General features: G+C 27.5%; 1 protein-coding gene across 1 annotated transcript in view; it reads left to right on the top strand.

Moving 5' to 3' along the window:
- LOC107452663 (adhesion molecule nephrin) overlaps positions 1 to 24,771 on the top strand; it is a 227,349-nt gene that overhangs the window by 136,902 nt on the left and 65,676 nt on the right. Inside the window, exons 3-4 of the mRNA XM_016069211.3 lie at positions 2,371 to 2,481; positions 10,115 to 10,318. Of these exons, the coding sequence (XP_015924697.1) occupies positions 2,371 to 2,481; positions 10,115 to 10,318 (315 nt within the window). The remainder of the gene's footprint in view (positions 1 to 2,370; positions 2,482 to 10,114; positions 10,319 to 24,771) is intronic.

The following is a 24,771-nucleotide window of genomic DNA, read 5'->3' as shown; positions in this document are numbered from 1 at the left end:
TGATTGATTGTGTTATTTTCTGATATGTAACTGTTTGTAATACAGTTCGTCAAGAGGTCAACTCATGCCGTGCTATTTTTGTAGTTTTAAACACGCTCCTATAGGTCTTTTTTCTTATAGGTTTTTTAGCTTAGTTTATAGTTTTTGGACCAGTTGTAATGCCATACAGAAGTTGAAAAAAATGCCTGTATAGAAGTTCATTTTCATGCAGATGGTACATGAACCAATATTATCCTCTTGACGCATTTCGCAAGATCTCTAATAACTCCTAGATGGGATTTAGTATTAATAGCAGTTCTATCGCAAACAATTGCAATTAAATCCTCCATAATCACCTTTTCCTTATGTTAAGTGATCGTCAGTAGCTGAAATTGAAACTGAATGTCCCGTAACTGGCACTTTGCAAATATTACATAATATTATTTATTACAGTTTTTTTGCTTCACTTTTTCTCACATTTCTCCATAGTTAGCGTGGAATTCTTTCGGTCATCTAAATAAAAGAGTTTTAGTAGAATTTTATCTTTTTTGTCTTGTTCTTTCACTGTTTTGCGCATTCTTTATATATTTCTGCCAAATTTATGATGGTAAATATCTTTCTTGTTACGCTTTTTTTAATCACACCACAATCAGTTTAAGCAGCAGTTTCAAAGTAACAGATAGCAAAGAAGCTACTGCTCCTTGGACCACTTTAGCAAAAGTGGGAGGAGGTACAATCATCTGAGAGCTACCTATTTAATTTCTGTTTCTTGGTAGGTTGTTTCGGATCTCTTCGTTTTCTGCGCATACAAAATGGGACATACTTTTGTTACTTTTATTTGGGTCATCTTATTCATTTGGTTATTTGCATTTCAAAGGTGTTGCTCTTCTTCTATTCACAATCTTTTTTATCTTCGCATATTTTGTTGAGTTTGAGGCAAATCAACGTTCCTAATAACCATTTTTTGTGTTGTGCGATGATCTGATCAATTCATTTTTCGAAATAAGTTTTAAGAAGCTTTTCCATTTTTGGTTCAGACGATAAGCCTTTAATTATCTCCTTCCATATCTGTATTTTTTTTCTGTAACAACGAATGCTATCACTCTAAATGAAGTAAAAATTTCTGCTCAAGCTTTTAACGAATAAGAATAAATTATTTCTTAGAATCTTCTTTCGTAAAAATAAAGATTTTTGACACTAAGTTCTTGAGAAGACCCAACTACAGCATTATTTGTAAACTTCCGTTTTTTGATTACTTTAGACATGTTTAACGAGATGTTACTTACAGTTTTATATATTCAAAAGTGATTTCAAAATAGTTATATTTCTCTGCAGTCATTTCTAATTGCAGGTATTCTACGTTTCCAATAATAAATCAGAGCAATTAGCAGGGACGAACTTAGTGACAGTATTGATAAGAGTTTAGATTTATAAATTAATGACAGTCAAAAAAGCACTGGGAAAATTTTACAGCTTAATTTAATTAAATTTAGTTATTAATAAAATGTAGCAGCATGTTTTAATCAAAGACTTATAACAAAAACGTCAATGAATAAGGACGTTTGAGGTCTCAGGTGCCTTTCAAAATACTAACTACAGTGACAAATTGGGGTATCTCGTTGCTAAGTGAAAAAAAAGCAATTTTGTTTTGTCTTTCTAAAGTCTTTGTGAAGTATTGAAAGAAAAAATTCAGTGCACTTATTTTTTTGAACTCCAAATTGAGGATCTTGAAACTATTTTTTTAAAAGGCGAGGAGATATAAAAAAGCGTGGTTATAATCACAAATCTGAAATTTTGTATCAAACATTTGAAAAAAAAGAGAAACTTCAAAGGGAAAGTGGGTATTTAAAAATTGTTTATTCAAAATCCGAAATGGAAGCTTTTGAGGCATAAAGCGTTTCAAAATTTATAAAACAAATTCGAAACCAAGTATCTTTGTAAAAAAAGTAAAATTGGCCTTTTTTGATGAAAGTGAGATAAACGAACTAATCTGTTAAACAATAAAAGAAATAGGCGGAATGTTTGAAATAATTATTAAATCAAACTAAAATGGTTAATTGTTTCAAAAAAAATATTCTGCTTTAATAAAGCTAAGAGATATGTTAGGAGAAAACGTTACTTAAACATATTTCATGCTTACCTATTTCTTATTATATGTAATAAGGAACACTAGTTTTATTCTCAATAAAATAAGAGATCCAATACCATTGTTCCAATTATAAGTGCAGTCTTAGATGCAAAAAGGATGTATCTATTAGAACAGTCTTAATATGCTTACAAGAAGTAGAAGTCGTTTTTTATTTCTTCTTATTTTTTTAAAAAAAAACATTAATTCTGATGATTTAAGATGTTTCAATATTGCAAAAACATTACGGAAATTACTTTTTTTAGTGCCACCTGAAGAACCTATTATAATGGATGAACATGGACAAAGATTAATAGACATAATTGGGCCGTATGATGAAGGATCCACAGTTACATTTATTTGTGATGTAGATGGAGGTAAGTGACTCAAGTTAAAATATTTCTTTAAAACATACAAATGCTGTAAATAGACTATTTGCGGCATATACGAAGCATTCGAATTGTACTTACACAGGAAATTGAATTACATTCTTTTAATATAAACGCCAGCCAAATTTAGCAATCTTTAGTAATTGTCTTCATTGTAAAAAAATCTGTTTTAACTTTCCTACAGCAAACTTCTCTTCTTTAAAATTGCAGAAATTTTCTGTTAAATAACATTGTAATCCGTCTAAAGAGATATTTTTTCTGTGAACAAATAAAATCTGTCCCCATTGAAGCAGATTATACCTAGTGAGTACAGATTTTTTTCCGTTTTGAATATGAAAATATTTGATATCAAAGCGGCAACAAATTATTTGATACATTGAAACAGAGATGCGGATCGACTGGTATGGTTGACGAGGAGTTGACTTTATACCAGGAATGTTGCGTATTTGAATCACGCTTTGGATAATTTGAACTTAACGATGGAAAAAAGTAAAAATTCCACGACAGTTTTTTCAAGCGTAGTGGTTTTCGATTTTTCAAAATTCCCGAAATCTTACTATATGTAAAAATCTAATGATGGTGTCGCATTTCTCCATTGTTATCGGTACATATTTATTGCCCAGAAAATCACATGGTAGGATCTAGATTTCCCACTTTAATTTTCATATTGGTTTGGTTTTCATCAGCATAAACTTGATGTAAGTCATAAAGTTATCGTTTTAATATAATTTTTTTTGCTTCCCTAATTTAAAGGTTAAAATTACCTGTACTGTTATTATTACGTTTCTGATTTTGTTAGTTTTCTAAATTAAGAGTTTCAGAGGATTGTTTTTATTATTATGGTTAGAATAACGTAATTTTACGTTACATCAGACACCGATTTAAAAAAATTTTTCTTATGACCTTTTCAACCATTTTACAACTATTATTTTTGATACAAATTACATTCATATACTATTTAATAACATCATACTTAATTAATTATTTCATTCTAATATCATACTTATTTATTTCATACTAATATCATGCTTAATAGTTAAATCATTTTGTTAACTTATTAATAATATCATACTTAATAGTATCATAAGGAAAATATTTGGACGGGGGAAGGGGTGGCACAAGTGTTCTTTTTAGTACATATATTTTTTGTTGAATAATTTCAACTGTTTTACGCAAAGAAGCAGCAATTATTGCGAAACAATCGTCGGGGTTAGTGAGCCTCAGCGAACAGGGGACTTATCCCCCTAGTAATACATAAAAAATGGAGTTATTAAAAAAAACTAATCAACCTTATTTTGTAAACTAGAGGGTTCGACATTACCCCGATCTATAAAAAACACACTAACCCTACAATAATGGAAGATATCAGTTTTGGATATTTTTTTAAATTGCTCAAGAAATACCGAACTGATTATTTTGTAAATTTAAGGGTATTTAGTTCATGCAATTTTCCATACTTTGCAATGAAATTTAAAGCTTCGTAAGTCTAGTTTAAATGTTTATGGAAATATGAACATTTTTATAAAGAAAACTATTTTCTTTTGTTCTACAATGAGATATTTTTAGTACTTCTTAGGATGGTTTTTAGAATTAATTTGGTAATACTATTTTTAATACCATTGAAAAATCTTTATAAATTCTACTCTAGGGTGGTTATTTTTTATCATTTATTTATTTATTTTTAAATTTTTCACGAAGCAAAATGCAATTTCAGTGAAAGTTGCCACTCAACATTGAAATTTTAAAGACATTTTTTTCAATTAAATAATATTTTCTATGAGAAGGCCCAAAAAAATTCATAATTTCACAATTTTGATAACAGATAACAAAATTCGCACTAATTTTATATTTAAAACTGCAAAATACACTACCCTACAGTAATGAAAGAGGCAGTTTTTGACCTTCTTTTTTGGAAATTTTGCAAGAAATAAAGTAATATTTTATAACTTTAGAGATTTTTGTTCGTGCGAGTTTTCATACTTAGCAATAAAATTTAAAGCTTTCTGAGGTTTGGGCGACCGACTATAAATTATGATAGAAAACAAGTATTTTTCCATTGTATGACTGGAAATGAAGCAAAAGATTCGTACGTTGTATCGATTACTTTAGTTGTTATTTTTAATAAATAAATAAAGTATCATAAACCTAAAGTAAATATTTATGGAGATATGGACATTTTTATAAAAATAAGAATTTTTTCGTCTTACGTTTCTTTGCTATAACTTCATAAATAAGGCCCGGATTTTGATGACATTTGCATTTTTTTGCATTTTTTGCATTTTTGGGCATTTTTTGTCTTTTAGAGCATTTTTTTAGATTTATAGGGCATTTTTCTTTAAATTTAGGGGCGTATTTTGCATTTTAATACATTTTTTAAAGTTTTCTGTTAATTTTTTCCAATTTTTATTATTTTTTATCAATTTTCATTATTACACTGGCTTCCAAACAATGAAGAAAATCTATAGGATATTAACAGGTGAAGCAAATTCTTTTCAAATTGAAGAAGAATTGTCAGTAAGTGAGACCGTCTTTTTCAAGTACACACCTATAACATCAGTAGACGTTGAAAGAAGCTTCTGCAGGAATGAAAATTTACTTTCAGACAAGAGACGCTCGTTTGCATTTCAAATTATCAAAAAACATTTAATAATCCAATGTAATTCTGATTTTCAGTAATATTATGAGATGAAAGTTGTTATATCCATTAAAGTTTCTATACAAAATAAAAATATTTTGGTGTCAATATATTTTCCTTTTTTTGTTATTTCAGGATATAAAACATATTTTTCAAACTTTAATGAACGTAGAACAAGTATTGCATTGCTTTATATTTTTTAAATGACTCATAATAATTTTAAAGAGCAAAAAAAATTTTTAATTCAATATTTTAACTTTATTTAAGGCATTTTTTGCTCAATTTTTGCATTTTTAAGGGCATTTTTTGCACTTTTTAAGGGCATTAGTTGAGATTTTTTAGGTCATCAAAATCCGGGCTCTATTCATAAATATTCAATGGAATAAATCGTTTTTATTTGGAGAAATTTGAAATTAATTACAAAATTGTTATTTTAAAATTTTAAAATGATTCGTTAAAAACTGCGAGAGATATGAGTATTTAAGCTAGCTCTTTTAAACTGCTCATGAGCAGTAAAATTTTTTAAAAAAATTTCATAATTTTGTAAGAAATCGTATTTGGTAACTAATGTTAAAAGCTTTATTTGAATATTTAAAAACATTTAAAAACATTTAAAAAGATTCAAGCAATTTTCCAAGTAGTTTTTGTATTTTTGTTTTAAAAAAGCTCAAATTAATTGGAGGTTATCCACGAATTTCATCCAGTACTGTTTAACAAGAATTATAAGAAATGAGACTGGTATTGTAGGGGATCAACCCCATAAAAACTTTCTTCCGCATGTTTTCTTTTGCTGTACCCTCAAAGTTTAGTTACCAGCTGACTATTGTAAGGTATTATCATTTGTTATTAATTTTTGTCTTATGATACAAAATAAAATTTGTTGAAAAAACCAGCTTTCTTTTGAAATGTGCAAAAACTACTTAGAAAATTGCTTGAAACTTTTTAAATTTTTAAGCTAGTCAAATCAAATTTTTTTATTAGTTGACAAATACGATTCACTACGAAATTATGAAAAAACACTTCTTTCAAATTTTTCAGTGCGTGCGCAGTATAAAAGAACTAGCTTAAATACATATAACTTTCGCAGTTTTTACGGAATTTTTTTTAACATTTTTAATCGACAATTTCGTAATTATTTTTGAAATGCTACAAAATTTTTTCCATTGTTTAGTTCCATTGAATATCTATAAAGTTAGAAGAAAAAAACGCAAGGCAAAAAAATCTAATTTTTTTTAAATGTTCATATTTTCATAAATATTTACTATAGGTTTACAAAACTTTACACAATTATTAAATATAATAACTAAAGTAATCGATAGAAGCTACAAGCTCATTGCGTAATTTTCTGGCATAGGGTGTTCAAAAATGCTTGTTTTCCTTCGTAGTTTATTGTAGGTCTCTCAAACTCTGAAAGCATTAAATTTTATTGCTAAGTAAGGAAAACCACCTGAACTAAGCATCTCTGAAATTAAAAAATACTATTTCGCGAGAAATTTAAAAAGAAAGTGATAAATCCAAAGTGTCTCTTCCAGTATTGAAAGGTATCGTATATGGTGCGTACAGATATTTTCTTTAGTGTATTTTTCCAAAAAAATTCTGTCGTTGTGTTTTTTTCTCCGTAGCATATGGATTATCTTTGGCAATTTTTCCAGAATATTTCCTTAAAATAAATTTTTTCTTAGAATGTAGATGTGGTTGAATATCGATGGTATATTGCATTATACATGGTTGTATAACCGTGACAGAGTACGCATTACAACAACTATAGGAAATTAGATATGTCCTTTTTCAGCTTCGGAAACTAGTTGAATCCACAAAACTCCAGTCAGGGCAGTAGGGGAGGGTGCTAAGACCTCTAAAGCATTAGATACTTTCACAACTTTCAGAAATTATTAGTTATATTACTTGTGGAACATTACGGCATTACGGAGAGCGCTGCTTTGCCAAATAACGGAAAGGTCTGGTCTCAATTTGCACCAGCCTTCTTGATGCATACTCGATCATACATAGTGCTATAGTAAACTACTCACAAAATCAAATAGATGCAGGGAAATAGACAGCATATTTCTGTGATGCTATTCGGCCAACTCTTCAAAACCAAGCTGGCCCGCTTGCTTGTTATGCAACTTGAAATTATTTGGAATTATTGAAATTATTTGGCAACTTGAAATACTTGAAATCAGTTTATTTTGCTAAAAGATATCTAGATCATTTTTGAAATTTTTTAGACTCATTCACTATTTGCAGATTTAGAACACAGAGCTTGACACAATAGCCACCTTTTTTACGGTATTGGCTGTTATATATTGGCCCTATATATTGATGAGCGCTCCACCTCTTTGTTCTCATCAGTTTTCACATGTCTGATATCCCATTATCGTCTATACTGCGTTGCCACTATTTTATTTGCTTCATTTGTATAATTTATGTAAATGCATTCTGCGACAAACTTCTCATAGCTTTTTCAATATGAAGTGAATGTCCAATTTTTGTTTTCCTAATGGTTTTTGTTTCATGTTTGGTTATACAAACAAATATCCTCTGTTTCCAGCAAAAAAGAAAAAAAATGACATTGAATTTTATTGTTTGTCAAAATACCAATTATATTTTTGATGGTTAGTTAAATAGTATGCACTTTCCCGTTTTCTTAAAATTTAGAAGAATATTTGTTTTTATACAATAAACGTTAAAAATTTTTTATTGTCATTTAAATCGTTTTTTATCAGTCTAATCTTTAATAAAATTAGATTTTAAGAAATTTAAATTTGACAAACGTAAAGTTTAAATTGCCCCCTTAAAAATCAGAAAACGCATCATTTTATTACCTTAAAGTTTTAATGAAAATTTCATAGCAGTTTAAATTTTATCAAGCGTTATTTATCCTAATCTATTAAAGCAACGCCTTATTTCTAGTCTTTCCTGAAAAGTTGTGCGCTGCCTAATAATACACTGTCATCAAAAGTTAAGCACAAAAAAAAAAAAAAAAAACCCACTAAAACCTAAGATAGCGAAGATAGAAGTCTCTTAACTCTTGAAGAACAATATTTCATCTCATTTTCGCCTTTAGCCCTAAAGCAACATAGTAAATTCACATATTCATGTTTTTCAATATTCTGGTGTGATGAATATTTAAAAAAGTCCAGTTTCTCAATACAAATATATCGATGTTTGCACCAGCCCTCAACACTTCTACATGATTGAAATTGGGAAAGATTTGCATTTAGTAAAATACATCCCGACTACGCCTTTTATGTATTCTTTTATGAATTTCTTGACACGTACAGATATCGTTTGTATGATTTTATAAACTTCGTTCGATAGAATATTCTTTGACTCCTTCGTCACGTTCCCGTAAAGCTTCAGAAATATCGGTTTTTTAAAAAGTGATTTTATTTCTAAGATAACAAATAGTCTCAGGTGCTAAATCCTGAAACTTCGTGGAGAAGGAGGAATAGTCTACGATATTTTTAAACTTCTTTGAAATGTAATATGTGTATTTTCATAAAAACTCAGAATAGTGTATAAAAGAAAGTATATCAACGGAAGTGTAGATTTTAAAGCTAGTTATTAAATATGCAATAAAATAACTATTATCTCACTTTTTAATCTGATGTCCGGACTGATTCTAAAAAAACGTGGTTTCTTGAAATATTTTAAATCATTTCGTATAAGAAAGTCTGACTATTTTGTGCTTGAATGGTAATTAAAATATTTGAAATGGAACATGCGAATAATCATTGTAAGTAGTATTACTCTTCTTCAAAATGTATGGTATTTGAAAGCAATAATTTAAAAAAAAATTTTTTTTGGACTAAATAACTGTGTAATTAATATTTATTTCTAAAAGCACATACATAAATGTTAAATTAAAAAAATTTGTATGTTATTTTTAATTGAAAGTGCATATTTTATTTTACAAATGTTCAAAAGTGTGTATAACTTTGGTGTTTATCAAACAGTGTTAATCTTCGTTTTAAAATAAATAAAAATAAATCAAACACTATATATATATATGTAAATTAATATTCTATATTAATTCTATATTTGTAGTGTTATTAAATTTCTAAAATTATCGACGTGATAAAAAAATTAGAAATCAAAAATATTATATAATGGACAATGTTTTTTAGTTCAAAAATATTTTTTCAATCAAAACACTTATTGCTATTATATTTTATGATGCAATACAGTAATGTCAAGAATTGTCTTAACAATTATGATAATAAGAACAATTGTAATAATGATCTAATAATTATAATATATTCATTATTTGTTAAATATTTTAGAACTTTAAATGCATCAACTCTTTTTTTGACCCCTCCTTTTAAATTAATTAAGATCTCTTATTTCTATAATACTAAAAGAAAACACAAATATTTTTAATTCAAAATAGAAAAAAACTTCTTTGAAAAAAATGCGCTAAAAAGCAGCAGAAATTTCAGAAAAAAGTAGCAATAAAGAAAAAGAAAATGGAGGAAATAAGAAAGAAAATATGACCACCGAAGCTGACGTCTTCAGGGGGTACCGACCCCGGTAGCCATAAAAACAAAATCATTTCTAATTGAGGGAGAAGCAAATGCTTAAATTAACTCCCTCAGTACCCCGATGGTTTTGCATAGAAGTCCAGGAAAAAAACATGCAATATAAATAACAAATTAAGAAAAGAAACTCTAACAAAATCATCAGAAAAATAAAAACTCACATATTCACAGGTCAGACATCAATTTCTCAAGCAAGCCGAATGAAAAGAAAAAACTGAAACCTAAAGAAAACAACGCCCTCTATTACAATGCGCAAATGAAGAAAAAAAATATGAAAAATGTCAAGAGAAAGAAATGCGTAATAAATTAATAGAATGCTTATCTCTTATTTCTGTTATTTTTTTCTCTCATCTGAAGCTGAATTACGAACGAGACTTTTTGTGTATATATTTTAAAAGACTTCATCTCGATAATTTTATGTCATTTTCAACTTCATTTTTCATAGGTGATCCAACTCCGTCTGTGACATGGTGGAAGGGAGATTCTCTCATAGACGTCGACTTTAACGTTACAAAAAGAGGTTTTGTTCGCAACGAATTGATTTTGACTGACATCAGACGCACAGATATAATGGACGAATACAGCTGCAGGGCATCGAATACAAATTTGACGAAACCGAAAGTGGCAGAGGTGCAATTGGATATGAACTGTGAGTAAATTACTTCATATGTTTTGTTCCATTTGTGTCAAGGCATCGGGTACTGGTTTGCGTAATATTTACTGAAATAACGGTTGCCATTTTTTATGTCTGAAAACTTCACGCAATATTTCGATTATTTTTAGTATATGAAAGAAAAAAATGTAGAATTATACTAATTTCGAAGAAATTATTTATTAAATATTTGAATTCCCAGCCTTTATTTTTCAAGTAAAATATTTTTATCCCTCTATTTATATTAAATTATTATTATAAATTACCATACTGTGTAGCAGTGACATACATTGTCAAACAAAACCCCAAAATATACTGTATTTGAAGCATCCATTTGGTGATTCGTCTGTTCATATGGTAGTGGTTTACCGGTAATTCCAATTTTCAAAATTACAGCTCTTATTACTTTACATTTAGTAAAAAAAAAAAAGTTAAATAAATCTAAATTTAAATGGTTTTTATCGCATGCTTTAGGGTATCATGATACAATTACTAAATTTTATCTCATTTATTTAATTTTATAACTTGTTAAAAGACCATATTTTATTGTTTATTTTATCAAAATCATTACCAAAGAACTTCAGTAAAAATTACCGAGGTTTTTGTTGTTTCCATAAAGACAGAAAAATGGTAAATTTTACCATATTCTGGTAGTTTTGATTACAGATTTTTTTCACTGTTTAAATTTTAATAATCCATTAATGAGAATTCTAAAGTGAAAGACTTTATTTCAAGTAAATAAAATTTTTAATTTAATTTTCTAAATTGATAATTTATGTTACTTAGGTTTCCCACTTTTTTGGATAACTTCTCACTTAGCGATTCAAAAAATATTCTATGCTTACTTGCAAAAGAAATATAAAACCTAATGAAAGAAATAACAAATGAGAGTTTGTCTTATTTTAATGTAAAGTCTCTCAATATTCTTGTTATAATATTACCATTCTTCTAAGTTATCCAAAATATGCAATGCTTTCAAGTTGTTCGGGACCTTTTTTATAATAATTTTGATGGAACTGACGCATATGCAAAATTTATGAGTGTTTTCAAAAATAAATTCAATGTTTCAGTTTGCTCATTAAATTAAATATTATTTTTCTCAATAAAAAATAATTAAGTCTTTTAGGTGAGATTTGGAAAAGTAGTAGGACAAAAAATATTAAAATCGTGCGAATGTTATGGTGCTATTCAATGTTAAAAACGTAAAATGGATATTAAATATTTCCTTGCTATCTTCAGAAAGCCTTTTGTCCAAACAAGCAAATTTAATGATATAAATGATTTAATACCAAATATGGTGGTGATTAAATAGAAATAAATAATTCTTCGACATCAAACCAAAACATCTATACCTACTAAAAATAGTTTTAAATACGTATTATTTTTATCGTCGTATTATTATACGTACGTACGTCGTAATATATTACGTACTATTTTTGATGAATACTATTTTTATCGTATCTTTGTTTATGAAACTCTTACACCCTTCAAATAACCATAATTTGTCTCTAGCCCCTCTAAATATTTTTACAACCCACTTGGCGCCAATCATGCCCCTGTTGACAAAACGACTTACCTTTGTATAGTGGCAATGATAACAATATCGTATATGTGTAATATAATGTGACTTACCTTTATTTGTAACGTATGTTTTACAGTGATTTCTTGCGTATATTTTAAAACTTGTGTCATATTTCACTTTTAAATAAAAAAAAAACGAGATGCAAATATAAAAGAAAAAAACTTTGACTTCGTTTACTCTAAATTATTACTTCAAGTAACAAAATTCTAATTTTTCATGAATACAAAGTATTTAATACAATTCGTAATTATTATCTTAATCATATTTTTAACTTTTCTCCACTGAATTTAATCTTCCTTCTAATCTCTGAGATAAATAACGCGGAACTTCAAGCTTCACCCAATACCATTTTAATCACAGTCGCTGTCTTAAGTTTAATTTCACTAGATGGTTAGGTTAAGAATTTTATTCATTATGCTTCAAGATTATGTGTAAACTATTTTCATTGCTCCTTTAATCAGAGATTCAAAGTAGGATCATATTTTTATCGTTACGCTTAGAATCATCAAATTTTCCATGAACGGCTTTTATTTTGAATCCACAATATGTTACGTAACACTTTGTATATAAATTAGTTTCTTAAAATAATTTATTGTATTATTTTGAAATGTTATATTGGGTGGAAAATATACATCAGATTATGAAAGACACATCCAAAATAAAATTAACAATAAAAATAGAAATATTTCAAGATCTCGTTAGTTCACATGAATAACCGCGACGTGGTGCAGTGTTTCCTTTTCGACTACTAACAGGCCATGATTGCATAGATGAGTGATTGGTTCTTTTGCCCAACCGTTTTGTCCATTCTGTGATCTCAGAGAGCTCATGAACAGAACCCATCATTGTTGCTGGAGGGTACTTTTCGGATACTATATTGGCATATAAGAGACCATCTTAGATAATGACTCCGGGCACTTTCTGTTCTAATTGCGAACCTTTGCTTGGGATATTCTTGCGTCTAACTTATTGTGGTATCTACTCCAATGATGTATCTTGTCGTGCCATTGCAAATAAAAAAATTAAATCTATTTAATCCTAAGGAATCAATAAGATAAGGTTTACTTTTGAACAGTGACTTATTTAAAATAGCTAAATTTCAATATTTAATAAGCAAAATTATTTTAAAAAGTAAACCTCACTCAAGAATATTATTCTTTTTAAACGTTAAAGCAAGATAGTAGTATTCTTAATTTTTAGAAACCAGAAGAATAAGCATCTTTACCCTTTTTCCCATAAAGCTTGGAAAGAACTTAACTGTTAAAATTTCTTTTCACAAATTATAGTAAAATAACCGACTGCAGTCTGCCCATCCAATTAACAGTAAAGTTTACGGTAAAGAACATTTTATACTAGTTTGATACGAAACCATGAATACTAAACTATACGGTTTTTTAACCATTTACAATTCACATGTTTATAAAACTCTAAAATGAAATTAAACTGAACATAGGCATTCCGTCAGATAATGGTCATTAGAAAAAGCAAGACACTGGAAACTTTTCCTGTGTTGAAGGAGATGGTGGGAATATTGTTTTGTCTGCACTGGGACTCGAACAGTAGTTCTGTCGGTCATGAGATTGATAGATTTGCCATTTCGACTATGATATGTACCCAACTGCAAGGAACTAAATCGATTTATTTGGCGGGCTTGTGGGGAATTAATTATCGACTATGTCAACCTTCATCTATCAAAAGGTACCTCGTGATAGAATCAAGTTAACATGTCTTATATACTAGTGATTTGGTATTTAATATATGTAGTGGTAGTTACGCCCCATTACTCCACTTCCAGAATTTTATCTGTGACAGAATTCGATGAACAGATACCACTAGTTGATTCATGCTGTTTGTTTATTTCTAATATTTTCGCTCATTATATTTTTTCTTCATTTTTATAGCATTTTGCACATTATTTTTTCTTATTTTTGTTTATAGCATTTCGCTCATTTTATTGTTTATTGACCAAGAGACTTTATTTACGTCACCGAATTTTTTTTTCTGTGCTGTATATTTTTAAGCAAATCAACTGCTTAATGTGGATCATCCATGAATGTTGGCAAGTTCATATCACTTTCGCAGGTCACCAATGAAGGGAATTATAAATCGACTATGTCAACCTTCGTCTATAAAAAGGTACCTCGTGATAGAATCAAGTTAACATGTCTTATATACTAGTGATTTGGTATTTCATATATGTAGTGGTAGTTACGCCCCATTACTCCACTTCCAGAATTTTATCTGTGATAGAATTCGATGAACAAATACCACTAGTTGATTCATGCTGTTTGTTATTTAGAACATTTTCGCTCATTATATTTTTTCTTCATTTTTATAGCATTTTGCACATTATTTTTTCTTATTTTTGTTTATAGCATTTCGCTCATTTTATTGTTTATTGACCGAGAGACTTTATTTACGTCACCGAATTTTTTTTTTCTGTGCTGTATATTTTTAAGCAAATCAACTGCTTAATGTGGATCATCCATGAATGTTGGCAAGTTCATATCACTTACGCAGGTCACCAATGAAGGGAATTATAAATCGACTATGTCAACCTTCATCTATCAAAAGGTACCTCGTGATAGAATCAAGTTAGTCTGTCTTATATTCTAGTGAATTGGTATTTCATATATGTAGTGGTAGTTACGTCCAATTATCATTATATGACAAATTTGACATACTTGCCTTGCATCTTAACTTAGTTACGGGTGAGGGAGCATTGTAGGAATGTCATATGTCACATGTCTGTTCATCTTATTTTTAAAAGAGTTGCGAATGGCAACGAGAGAAAAAAACAGATAAAAAATAATAATAAAAATGGTTGTTCTAAAAAATGTCTTCTGATTATTTATCCTGTATTCCTGTTGCGTACAGACTTAGTCGGTGTGATAAAATTCTGATTGCTTAACCGCATTAGGTGAGAGCAATTAATAAATGGTTTTTCTCGCAGTTAACAGTTTGAATACCATATTAATTATAGTTATTTGAAATTTTTGTAGGTATATCGCAAAATAACAATTAAATAAATTCAATCACTTTTTTACGAGAAATTTTTAACTGTGTGTATTTACGATAACTGAGATTTGAACTTGTAGTTAAAATATTTCCATATTTATGAAATTCAAATCTAAAATTTAGAGTTTAAATTAAAATAAGATTTTTTTAAAGACTTAACAATTGTTTTAGCCATATTATGAAATAATTACGTTGAAGATATTTCCATAAACTAATATTTCTACTAAAACTGCTTCCTTTCAAATACAAAATAAAAAAGAGCATCCGTTTTCAAATACTTTTTTTGAATCATTTTTGTGCATCATTCTCTACTACAAAACTAGTTTAACGAAAAATATATTTTCAAATTTATATTCAAATACTTTCTCGATGGTTGTTTGCGGAAGCAAATCAATAAAATATATCGACGAATGAAAGTGATGCAAACTCCTTTGGAATGCCACTTTGGATTTTGAACATTTTTCCATCTAATGTTCATCATGTTGAAAATTATTTGTGTTTTTAGAAATGATTGATAAGAAAAATGTTTAATTTACCGGAATGCTGATTTGGAAATCTATAATTTTCTTCAATCCCATAACTAGCAATATCGGCCTCACGGGTGGGAGTTATGCACTTTATTTAAAATCAATAATTGTGGAATAATATGTTAGACTGTGAAAATGTGCGAAATAAAATAAAACTAATAGCTTACAACTGAAATAGATGGAATAGTTGGGATTTTCACCGATAAATTTCTTTTATTTATATAACTTTCCGATAGAAGTTCGATAAAAGAGCTTGAAATCAATTAAGAGCTGGAAAATACATAATGGATTTAATGCATAAATAATTTAAAGATATCAGTTTAAAGATGATTCCCTTATAGAAGAGAATGAAAATGAAAATTACGATAAGAATTTGTAGATAATAATTAAAAAATTTTATAATCTCTAGTAATGCAAAAATATTTTTAAAATGTTAAAAAGTTCGTAATAACGCTAAAAATTTGAATTCAGATGTTCCAGAACTAAAATAAGATTTTACTCAATAAAAATCAATCGGGGATTCGAGAATTTATAATGCTATAATTGTACAGTATTATTGTTACAATGTAAAAAAAATTAAAATTTCACTAAAATGAGTAAATATTGTATTGAATATATGGCAGTTTTAGACAAAGTATGAAGAGTATGAAGTTCGAAAATTATTTCATGGATTGCTTTGAGATTTAATAAAATGACTAAGCATATGTTGGAATGACAAATGCTCTTTAAGAGCAACTAGAATTATTATATACCTTGCTAGTCTTTGTATAGAATGTCTGCCATGAAAATGGGAAAGAGCTTAAATAATGCTATTTAGAGTATTAAATTATTCATGACGTAGGCAATTGTATATAGACTGCAAGGATAATGACTGATAGTATATAGATTGTAAGGGTTTTAAATAAAAGAAGAGCAACTACGTACTTGTATCTATTAATGCATTTTATATAGAAATATAGAAAAAAGAAGTATTCTGTTCTATGTGATTGTTACGCTTAATCAAAGGAGGTTAAACAGGAGCAGTCAATAAGATAAATAATTCAGAAGTTGCACAGTATTTTATACATAAAAATCAATATTTTTTCTTTGTACATATTAGCGTATCTGGTATTACAATCAGGCTGCTATAAGAGATAGATAAGGTAAAATTTTTTGATGCAATGTTCCATACAGAACGAGAAAAATCCTGGTTGGATGGAATAAATATTTTAAAAAGTTATTAAAACTAAAATCTAAGTAAAAATCAAAAATAGTTTTTTTTAAGAACTGCAACTTGTGGAATATTATTAGTTAAATTGTCTCATATTCAAATTCCTTCAAATAATAACTATCTTTACATGACTTTTTGTTCTTTGTAAGAGGCATTTCTTTTTCATGTCCTGTTTTTAGGATGAGAGTTAAATTGATTTGTCTAGATTATTTTGATCTTACGCGTAGAAAAAAAATCTGTGCAAGATTACCTTATTTGAATAGCAAATAGATTTTCGGCAAAATAAAGCATAATTCTGGTAATGAAAGCAAAATATAAGCTATTTATACCATTTATTTGGTAATTCTACAGTTCGCTATAGTGACTTTATTGGAAATTCCGGTTTTCAAAATGATAATTCTTCTGAGTGAATTCCTTTGAGTTTTAAAATGATAATATTTCAGAACTGAAAAACAAATTTAGCCAAATAATTGGTTTTACGCACACGATGAAATACGAAGAAGTAGCAAGATAAATATAGCAAAATTTTCTGCAGAACTGTAACTCATTTTTTTTATTTATTTTATAATTTTAAATTTTTGATGTTTATCCCTCGTACCGAATAGAATTGGAATTTAATTTCTCATGACGTACAATAAGTAATTATTGTACGTCAGAATTATTTTAAGTAGAATTGGAATAATTTATTTTATTTTCACACTTCTATGGTTTGGTAGATGTTAACTTACAGCTTACACGAGAAAAAAACAGTGCTTACAGAATAGTGCTTACAGAATAAACAAATAATTTCTTCCTTATCTAAAACTATGTTAGTACTATTATGATCATCGGCATTTAGTTAAAATTACCAAATCTTACAACATTTACTACGAAACAGCATGGTGATATAAACCAGGGGTTTCCAACTGGCGGCCCGGGTGCCGCATTTGGCCCGCGGAGCCTTTTTTTGTGGCCCGCGAACTGAAACATATTAATCGACATTTTTTGCGGACAATTTTCGTAAAAAATCTATATGAGTTTAAAATACTTTTCCCGTTAATAAAAACCTAATTTCTTCGTTTCTGTGAAATTTAACATACCAACGGTGCAAAAAAATTTATTTCTGAGGATTTGCACCCATGAAAATATTTATTCAAATACAAAAATAATTGTGTATGTTGTTCTTTTTTATTTCATTTTTTTTGTATTTTGTGAATATAATTTAGCATGTGTGTATCAGAAATTTTCTCGAAGAAATTCTCAGATTTAACTTTTTGAAACCACTCATTTAGGACGAAAATATTTACACACACATTTGTAAATTTTAAATGTAAATATCTATGCTCTTGTGGTTGCAGCAGACAAACCATTAAACATTTTGTGTACTACTATGAAAGTTTTAATACTAACCTTTTTAAAGTGTTATATCTTAACAATTAGATATCTGTTGCACGTAAATTGTTTAATACATAGGTGCACATTATAGTTATTGTAGCCCGAATTTTTATTATTTATTTAATATTTTTAAAAATCTACTTCCTATTTTAATTTGTAATTTAATATTTTTGTTTCGTTCAACTTGGTAAAAATCTGACAGTAATATTTAATTTTTACCATACTGTTTTCCAGCACTAAAGTTAAAAATGTAGTGAAAACATGGAAAAAGCACAGAATAAAAATTAAAAAATACATAAAAAAGAAGGAAAAAAATTAATAAAGATCAGGGGAGAAAATTAATCAAAATCCGGAAAAAAAATCTTTTTATCAGCTCACACGATTATATCCGTAAAAAGAAGTGCTTTCTTATATTATATCAATATAGCCAAAGTAAAATATATCAAATTGAATTTGAAATCAAATTGAATTTGACCATACTTTCTTCAGTCACTAAATGAATCAGTTTGAGCTTCTGTTTTCATATTTTGTAATCGGGCAAATTTGTTACGAAAATATTTTAAATCATTCTTGAAAATTTTCCCGTTCATGTAATTTCATTTGAATATTCGCTACTCGCCTTATAGATTTCGTTTTGTGTTTCGTTAGATTTCTTTCTTCCCATTTTATTTCCTGTTTTTATGTGATATTTATTACTTAATGTGTTCTATCCTATTTTGTTTCAATTTTTTAAGTGATCCTCACTCTGTAGTATTGATATATTTTGCTTTGGCTATATTGATACAATGTTAGAAAGAACTTCTTTTTGCGAATAAAATTGTGTGAGTTGATGAAAAGGTTATATCTTTTTTTCTGGATTATTATTAATTTTTCCCCAGATATTTATTATTTTTTGCTCTTTTTTCTTTTTGTATATATATATATATATATATATATATACATTCGTTTTAAAATACGAAAGACGAAGAACTTTACTCAATGAAATGTATCTAATTATGTAAGGAAATGCTGAAAAGACTTCATGGGAGAGACGAAAAAAATATGATCCATAATCAAATGAAACTACATGCAAAATAAATACAAAAAGGGGCATATTGCAAAATTGCTTCTAGGTTTATGAAAAAAAGAAAAAAAACCTCAACTACACATAAACTTTTCACGATTTTTTAAGAAATTAACTACGTTGCTTCAAAACTGCTTTTAAGCATTTCGTCGTGTTTTAAGTTAATAACCATTACACTAATGATAAACACAATCTTTGGTTCAGGAAAAATGTTGTAATTAAGTTAATATATGGTCCTTTTAGTCACTAATAAAAGTTCTTCATGTAACACGCATAAGCATTTCATTTAATTACTTAAAACTTCTAAACTTTCCGAAGAATGTCATAACTTGAACTATTTATCTTTTTTACGAAATTAAAACGATAAACATGCAATTTTCCTGAATTTTTTCTTCTCTATTTTTCTCTTCAATGAATAATATCTTCAAACAGTAAAGGGAACAGATAGAAATAAAGATTTAATATGGGCTAAGGAAAATTAAGCCAGTTTCATATTTGACTTAAAGCGAAAATATTTCTTTTTCCTGCACATAGAGTTATAAAATAATGAGTAACTAATAGTGAATAAATAATAACAGCAATAATTTAAATTAGCTCAATAGACATTATTCGATATATTTGGTTATAGTATATATCTATTATATTTAGGAAGATGTATCTTCAAAAACTATCCCACACTAAATTTTTTAAAATGACATTTAATTTTTCAAAACAAATGAATTAAGGTTTTGGTGTTATTTTTTTTAATTTTTTTATTGTATGTGATAGTATTTACGCTAATGGAAACTAAAAAAGGATTTTAATAGCAATTAAATCAGTTTTGTCCAATAATAAAGTTGAATTTTCAAAAAAATAGAAACAGACGAACGCACAAAATTAAAATTCATGTTTAAAATAATTACTAACCGCACATTTTTATCGCTCTAAATTTTTGAGAGAAATTTGTTTTTTCTAAAATACTTATTTACGCAAATTAATAAAGAGATGCCTTGATTTTTCAGTTTTTTTGCAAAGTATTATACTGTCAAATGCTTCTGGAACATCAAAAAATTGTTGTAAATAAAAAGAAAATTAGAAAAAAAAAATTCAAAAATTTCATCTAAAATCAAAAGTTTACCTAGTAGAAAAGTATAGTCAAAACTACCAGATTATGGTAAATTTTACCGTGCTTCTGGCCGGTTAAGAACAGCAAAAAGCTCGGTTATTTTACCATAGAGTTTTTGTATCATTTTTTGTAAAATTAACTATAAGATATGGTTTTATAATGTAAGATAAAGTTGCTTAATTATGTAAAATTTGGTAATTTCATCATGACACCTTAGAGCAGGGCATAATCGGTGAAAATTGCTTATAAGTTTTGTTTGTTTGTACTAAATGCGTGGCAATAAAAGCTACAATTCGTCTTCATATAAACGGAAAAACAACAAATAAAGAGCTTAAATGACACTTTTGTTAGTTTATCAACCGGAATTGTGGCTTATTTTGCCAGAAATGCGTTTAAAACTTATGTTCTAAAGAATATTTATTTATCGTTTCTATTAGACTATTACAACTTTTATAACTTTTACCTACATATTGAATCTAAGAATCTTTAGTATTTACAACAGAAAATATTCGTAAACAAAGTGAAACAAACATATTGTATAATAATTTTATATAATTTTTATGGTATGGAATATTTCTTTTTCTTTTTCATAAGTAATTAAAAGTTTGAATACTTTTAATCGCGAAATAAATGTTTTAATATTAATGTATTAAAATGATCTTAAGTTTTTTGTTACATTCATCTGAATGAGGATTCCTCTGGAATTCCTCTCCGAAGAGTTTTCTTTTTTTATGTGTCGTTCTTTGCATTCTTTGATACCTAGGAAAAATCAATGGAAGAATGCAACCGACAAGCAAGTATTCAATCATGCATATTTTGCAGAGATGAAACATTTGTCGATAAAAAGAAGGATTAATATGTATGGTTACACAATCTATTTAAACACAACACATTTAAATATACAACATATTCATCAGTTGCAAAGCATATTTATCACTCACACTATAAATGTAAACCAGTAAAGTGTTTTATTTTTATGTATTTATTATTATCTTATTCGCTTCAAAATCTGTGAAAATTTAAATAATATAGATCTTATACAATGTGTATAAATTTTATTGGAATTTAAAATATATTTAAAATTTTCATGCAATTAGAGATATTTTTGTGATTCAATATATAATAATACTACAAATATATGCATATAATACTACTAATATATGAATGCTTAAAAGTATTATTCTATTTGTAATAATGCATATAAAAATATTTTGTGTTTTAATATATAGTAATGCTTTTGTGATTTGAAATATAATAATACTCATAAAGTATTTGCAGGAATTTGCATCCAGTTGTTATAAAATATCCTAATGTAAAAGCCTGCCAATTTAAATTATCAATCTTTTATTTTTGCTACGATATTTATAAATGTGTTGTTTTATGTGTATTAAAGTATATTATTAATTTTTGAAGGAAGCGATTCTAGATTATTTATCTATTGATTATTGAATATATATATATATGTGTGTGTGTGTGTGTGTGTGTGTAACATAAAAATCTTCTATTAATCTTCTTATGTTAGTTCTTCTTCTTCACTATAAAACTTAATCCTAAATAATTATTCAAATCGAAACACTTTATCATGCTTTCAAAAAGCCGCATACTGTTTCTAAATCTATTTTTGCCACACGTATGCATAAATTTAATTAAAGACCTTTAATCTTCGTGGGAATCACTCGACCTATTTCACAAACCAATAGTAATTTCTTAGATTTCCCTCTTTCCCTAGATTGAAACATTTTACGGATTTACTTTGCAAGATTTTCCCTAACATATAATCAAGAAGCACAACTTTTCATGACTGCTCTGTCTAATAATTAATAAATAAATTTTGTACCCTCCCTCCCTGCCTAGGATCTTAGGACCTGTTTCACTCCTTCCACTCAGCAACGACGTCATATATATATATATATATATATATATTCAAAATGAAGAATAAAACAAAGAAAAATTATACATATGAAGAAAAAAAAGGGGAGGGGAAATAATAAGTAAAAAAAATAACAAACAACAGTTTATTTAAAAGAAGAAAAGAAAAAAAATGAAAGGTTAATAACAAAACCGGAAAAAAAGATAGAATCTCTTCTTCAGACCACACGATTACATCCGCTAAACAGAGTGCCGGATATAATCGTGTGGGCTGAAGAAAAGATTATATCTTTTTTTCCGGTTTTTTAATTAACCTTTCATTTTTCTTTCTTTCTTTTTTTTTTTTTTTTTTTTTTTTATTTTTAAAACAAGCTGTTGTTTGTTATTTTTTTACTTATTATTCCCCCCCCCCTTTTTTTCATATGTCTATACTTTTTCTTTGTTTTAATCGTCATTTTGAACTTATCTTATGAGTTCTGTTTACTTGCAGCTTAAGCGCAATAAATGAAACTTATTGTTTTTCTTAACTTTTTTCGTGTTTTCTTGTATTTATATATATATATATATATATATATATATATATATATATATATATATATATATATATATATATATATATATATATATATATATATATATATATATATATATATATATATATATATATATATATATATATATATGCCTGTTAGTGCAATCCATGTATTTCCATACTAAAAAAAAAAAGAGTGTTACTGACTCTAGGAATACCAAAAAACTCGATATTTTTTTCCAGTGAGCTTGTGAATTATTTGGTAAAATTGACTTATAAGTATGCTTTCGTAATATGTGATAAAATTTTGTAAATTAATCATGATACCTTAGGGCAAGGCAAAAAAGGTTATTTGCTTATCATTTTTGTATTTTTTATTATATGTGTGGGATTAAGAAAAAATAGTTTTGAAAACCATAATTTCTGATAAAGCGTTACCATATGAACCTGAAAAATTTAAATATGGTATATTTCAAATTCATCAACTAGAATTGTAGGTTTTTTTGATATCTAAAATGCCATTACTGTACAGTACAGTAATTTTAACTGGAGTTTTTCTCCATGCGTACCACTTTACAGCCTGGCAACTGAGCCATCGCAGCTTCTTTCATTTTTAATGATGCCAAACAAATTTGCAAAGAAATGGAACAATAACAGCTGAGATTATATCATTTCTATTATTTTTACACAAGCATAAATTTAATGTCATTTGTGTAAATACCACTATGTGTAAATTATATACTCTTTTATAATAAAATTGTTGTAGCATGCAAGTTTACTACTGTTTTTGACAAACATTTTACGTAATTTGCCTTTTCACTTTTATTATTTAATAAAGTAAATGTTAAATTCCATTGCCAAATTCTAATAGAGTAAATACTATCTTATAAGTAAATTAAACAAAAAAATCAAAACAAATAAACAACCAAAAACGCATGCCGTATATAAAGTCTAGATAGATTCTTAAAATAAAGGAAAATTGGGCAAAACCGGGACCTTTTTTATTTTTTTATTTTCTACATTTGCTAATAAACAGCTTCGTAACTAAATTATTTTAATATTGCTTTGAGTGATTAATTGAATTACACCCAAATTTAAATATTAAATAATATTTATTTACTTAGTATAATTAAATGAAAATAAATATCTATTTTGGAAATTAAATTACTTTTTTGAAGCATCATGCTATGTTGTTCTATCTTACCTGGTCACTTAAAACCTAAGAGTATACTACTGAAGCAAAAAATAAAAACGCGATTTTTTTAATAAAAGTTTTTTTTATGCTGCAACGAGAAACCTGCTGGGATTTTAAAATAAAGGGAAAAAAAGTAAATTGAATTTTACAAATTATTAACTTTCAAATAATTAAGTTAGTTAATCAGATCTAAGATCCGAAATTACAAATGAAGCTTTAATTATAATTCTTTACCTTCTTACAAGCTTCAAGCGTCTATTTGTTTTACGATTGAGGCACTGAATCTAATATTCTGTAGATTTTGCTTAGAAAGATGGAGAGAAATATATTTTATAGGAGGGTTAGAGGTTCGCATTTATTATAGCTTCTTAGATTCATGTTACAATTTACAAGTTAACGTCAATACTTTTGTTGTAGTAATATATATTATAAATGTAATGATATCACAAACATTTCTCTAACAGGTAAAATCCTATGGTGAGTCTGCAATGCTTCAAAGCATGTTAAACTTATCTCTATAAAAAATACACATGCATTATGTTCGAAAATTTTTCTTTGCAAATTTTTATCAAGATTAGTGAGTGTTATTTTCGTTCCCTAATTTTAGAAGTTTAAATTTTTATTTTAGCATTTAAACTACATTTCATATGGTTTTCTTAATATATATTTGCGTTTTTCTTCGTTATGCATTTCTGTGGCTGGAATTATTAAAAGTACTGTTTGCATTTCTGCAGTCATGTATACTCACATGTATCTTTTGTGAAAATAAATTTCTTTTGTTGGTTGATTTAAACTTCGATCTCTAAAATATTTGTTTTGACTTGGCTAGTGGTTTTAGATCGCTAGTTTCCCATTACTTACTGACATTTAAGAAAGGAATGAACATTTTGCTCTTACTTGTATCAATATATAGTATCTCAATGGCATTACAACATTTTGAATTCTTTCGAAATCGTGTTAAAGCACCAAAACACA

The sequence above is a fragment of the Parasteatoda tepidariorum genome, chromosome 7 (assembly GCF_982258835.1).
Source record: "Parasteatoda tepidariorum strain Cologne lab strain chromosome 7, Ptep-v5.0, whole genome shotgun sequence".
Classification (NCBI taxonomy): domain Eukaryota; kingdom Metazoa; phylum Arthropoda; class Arachnida; order Araneae; family Theridiidae; genus Parasteatoda; species Parasteatoda tepidariorum.
Note: the sequence above shows the minus strand (reverse complement) of the source record. Positions and strands in the feature narration are given on the sequence as shown.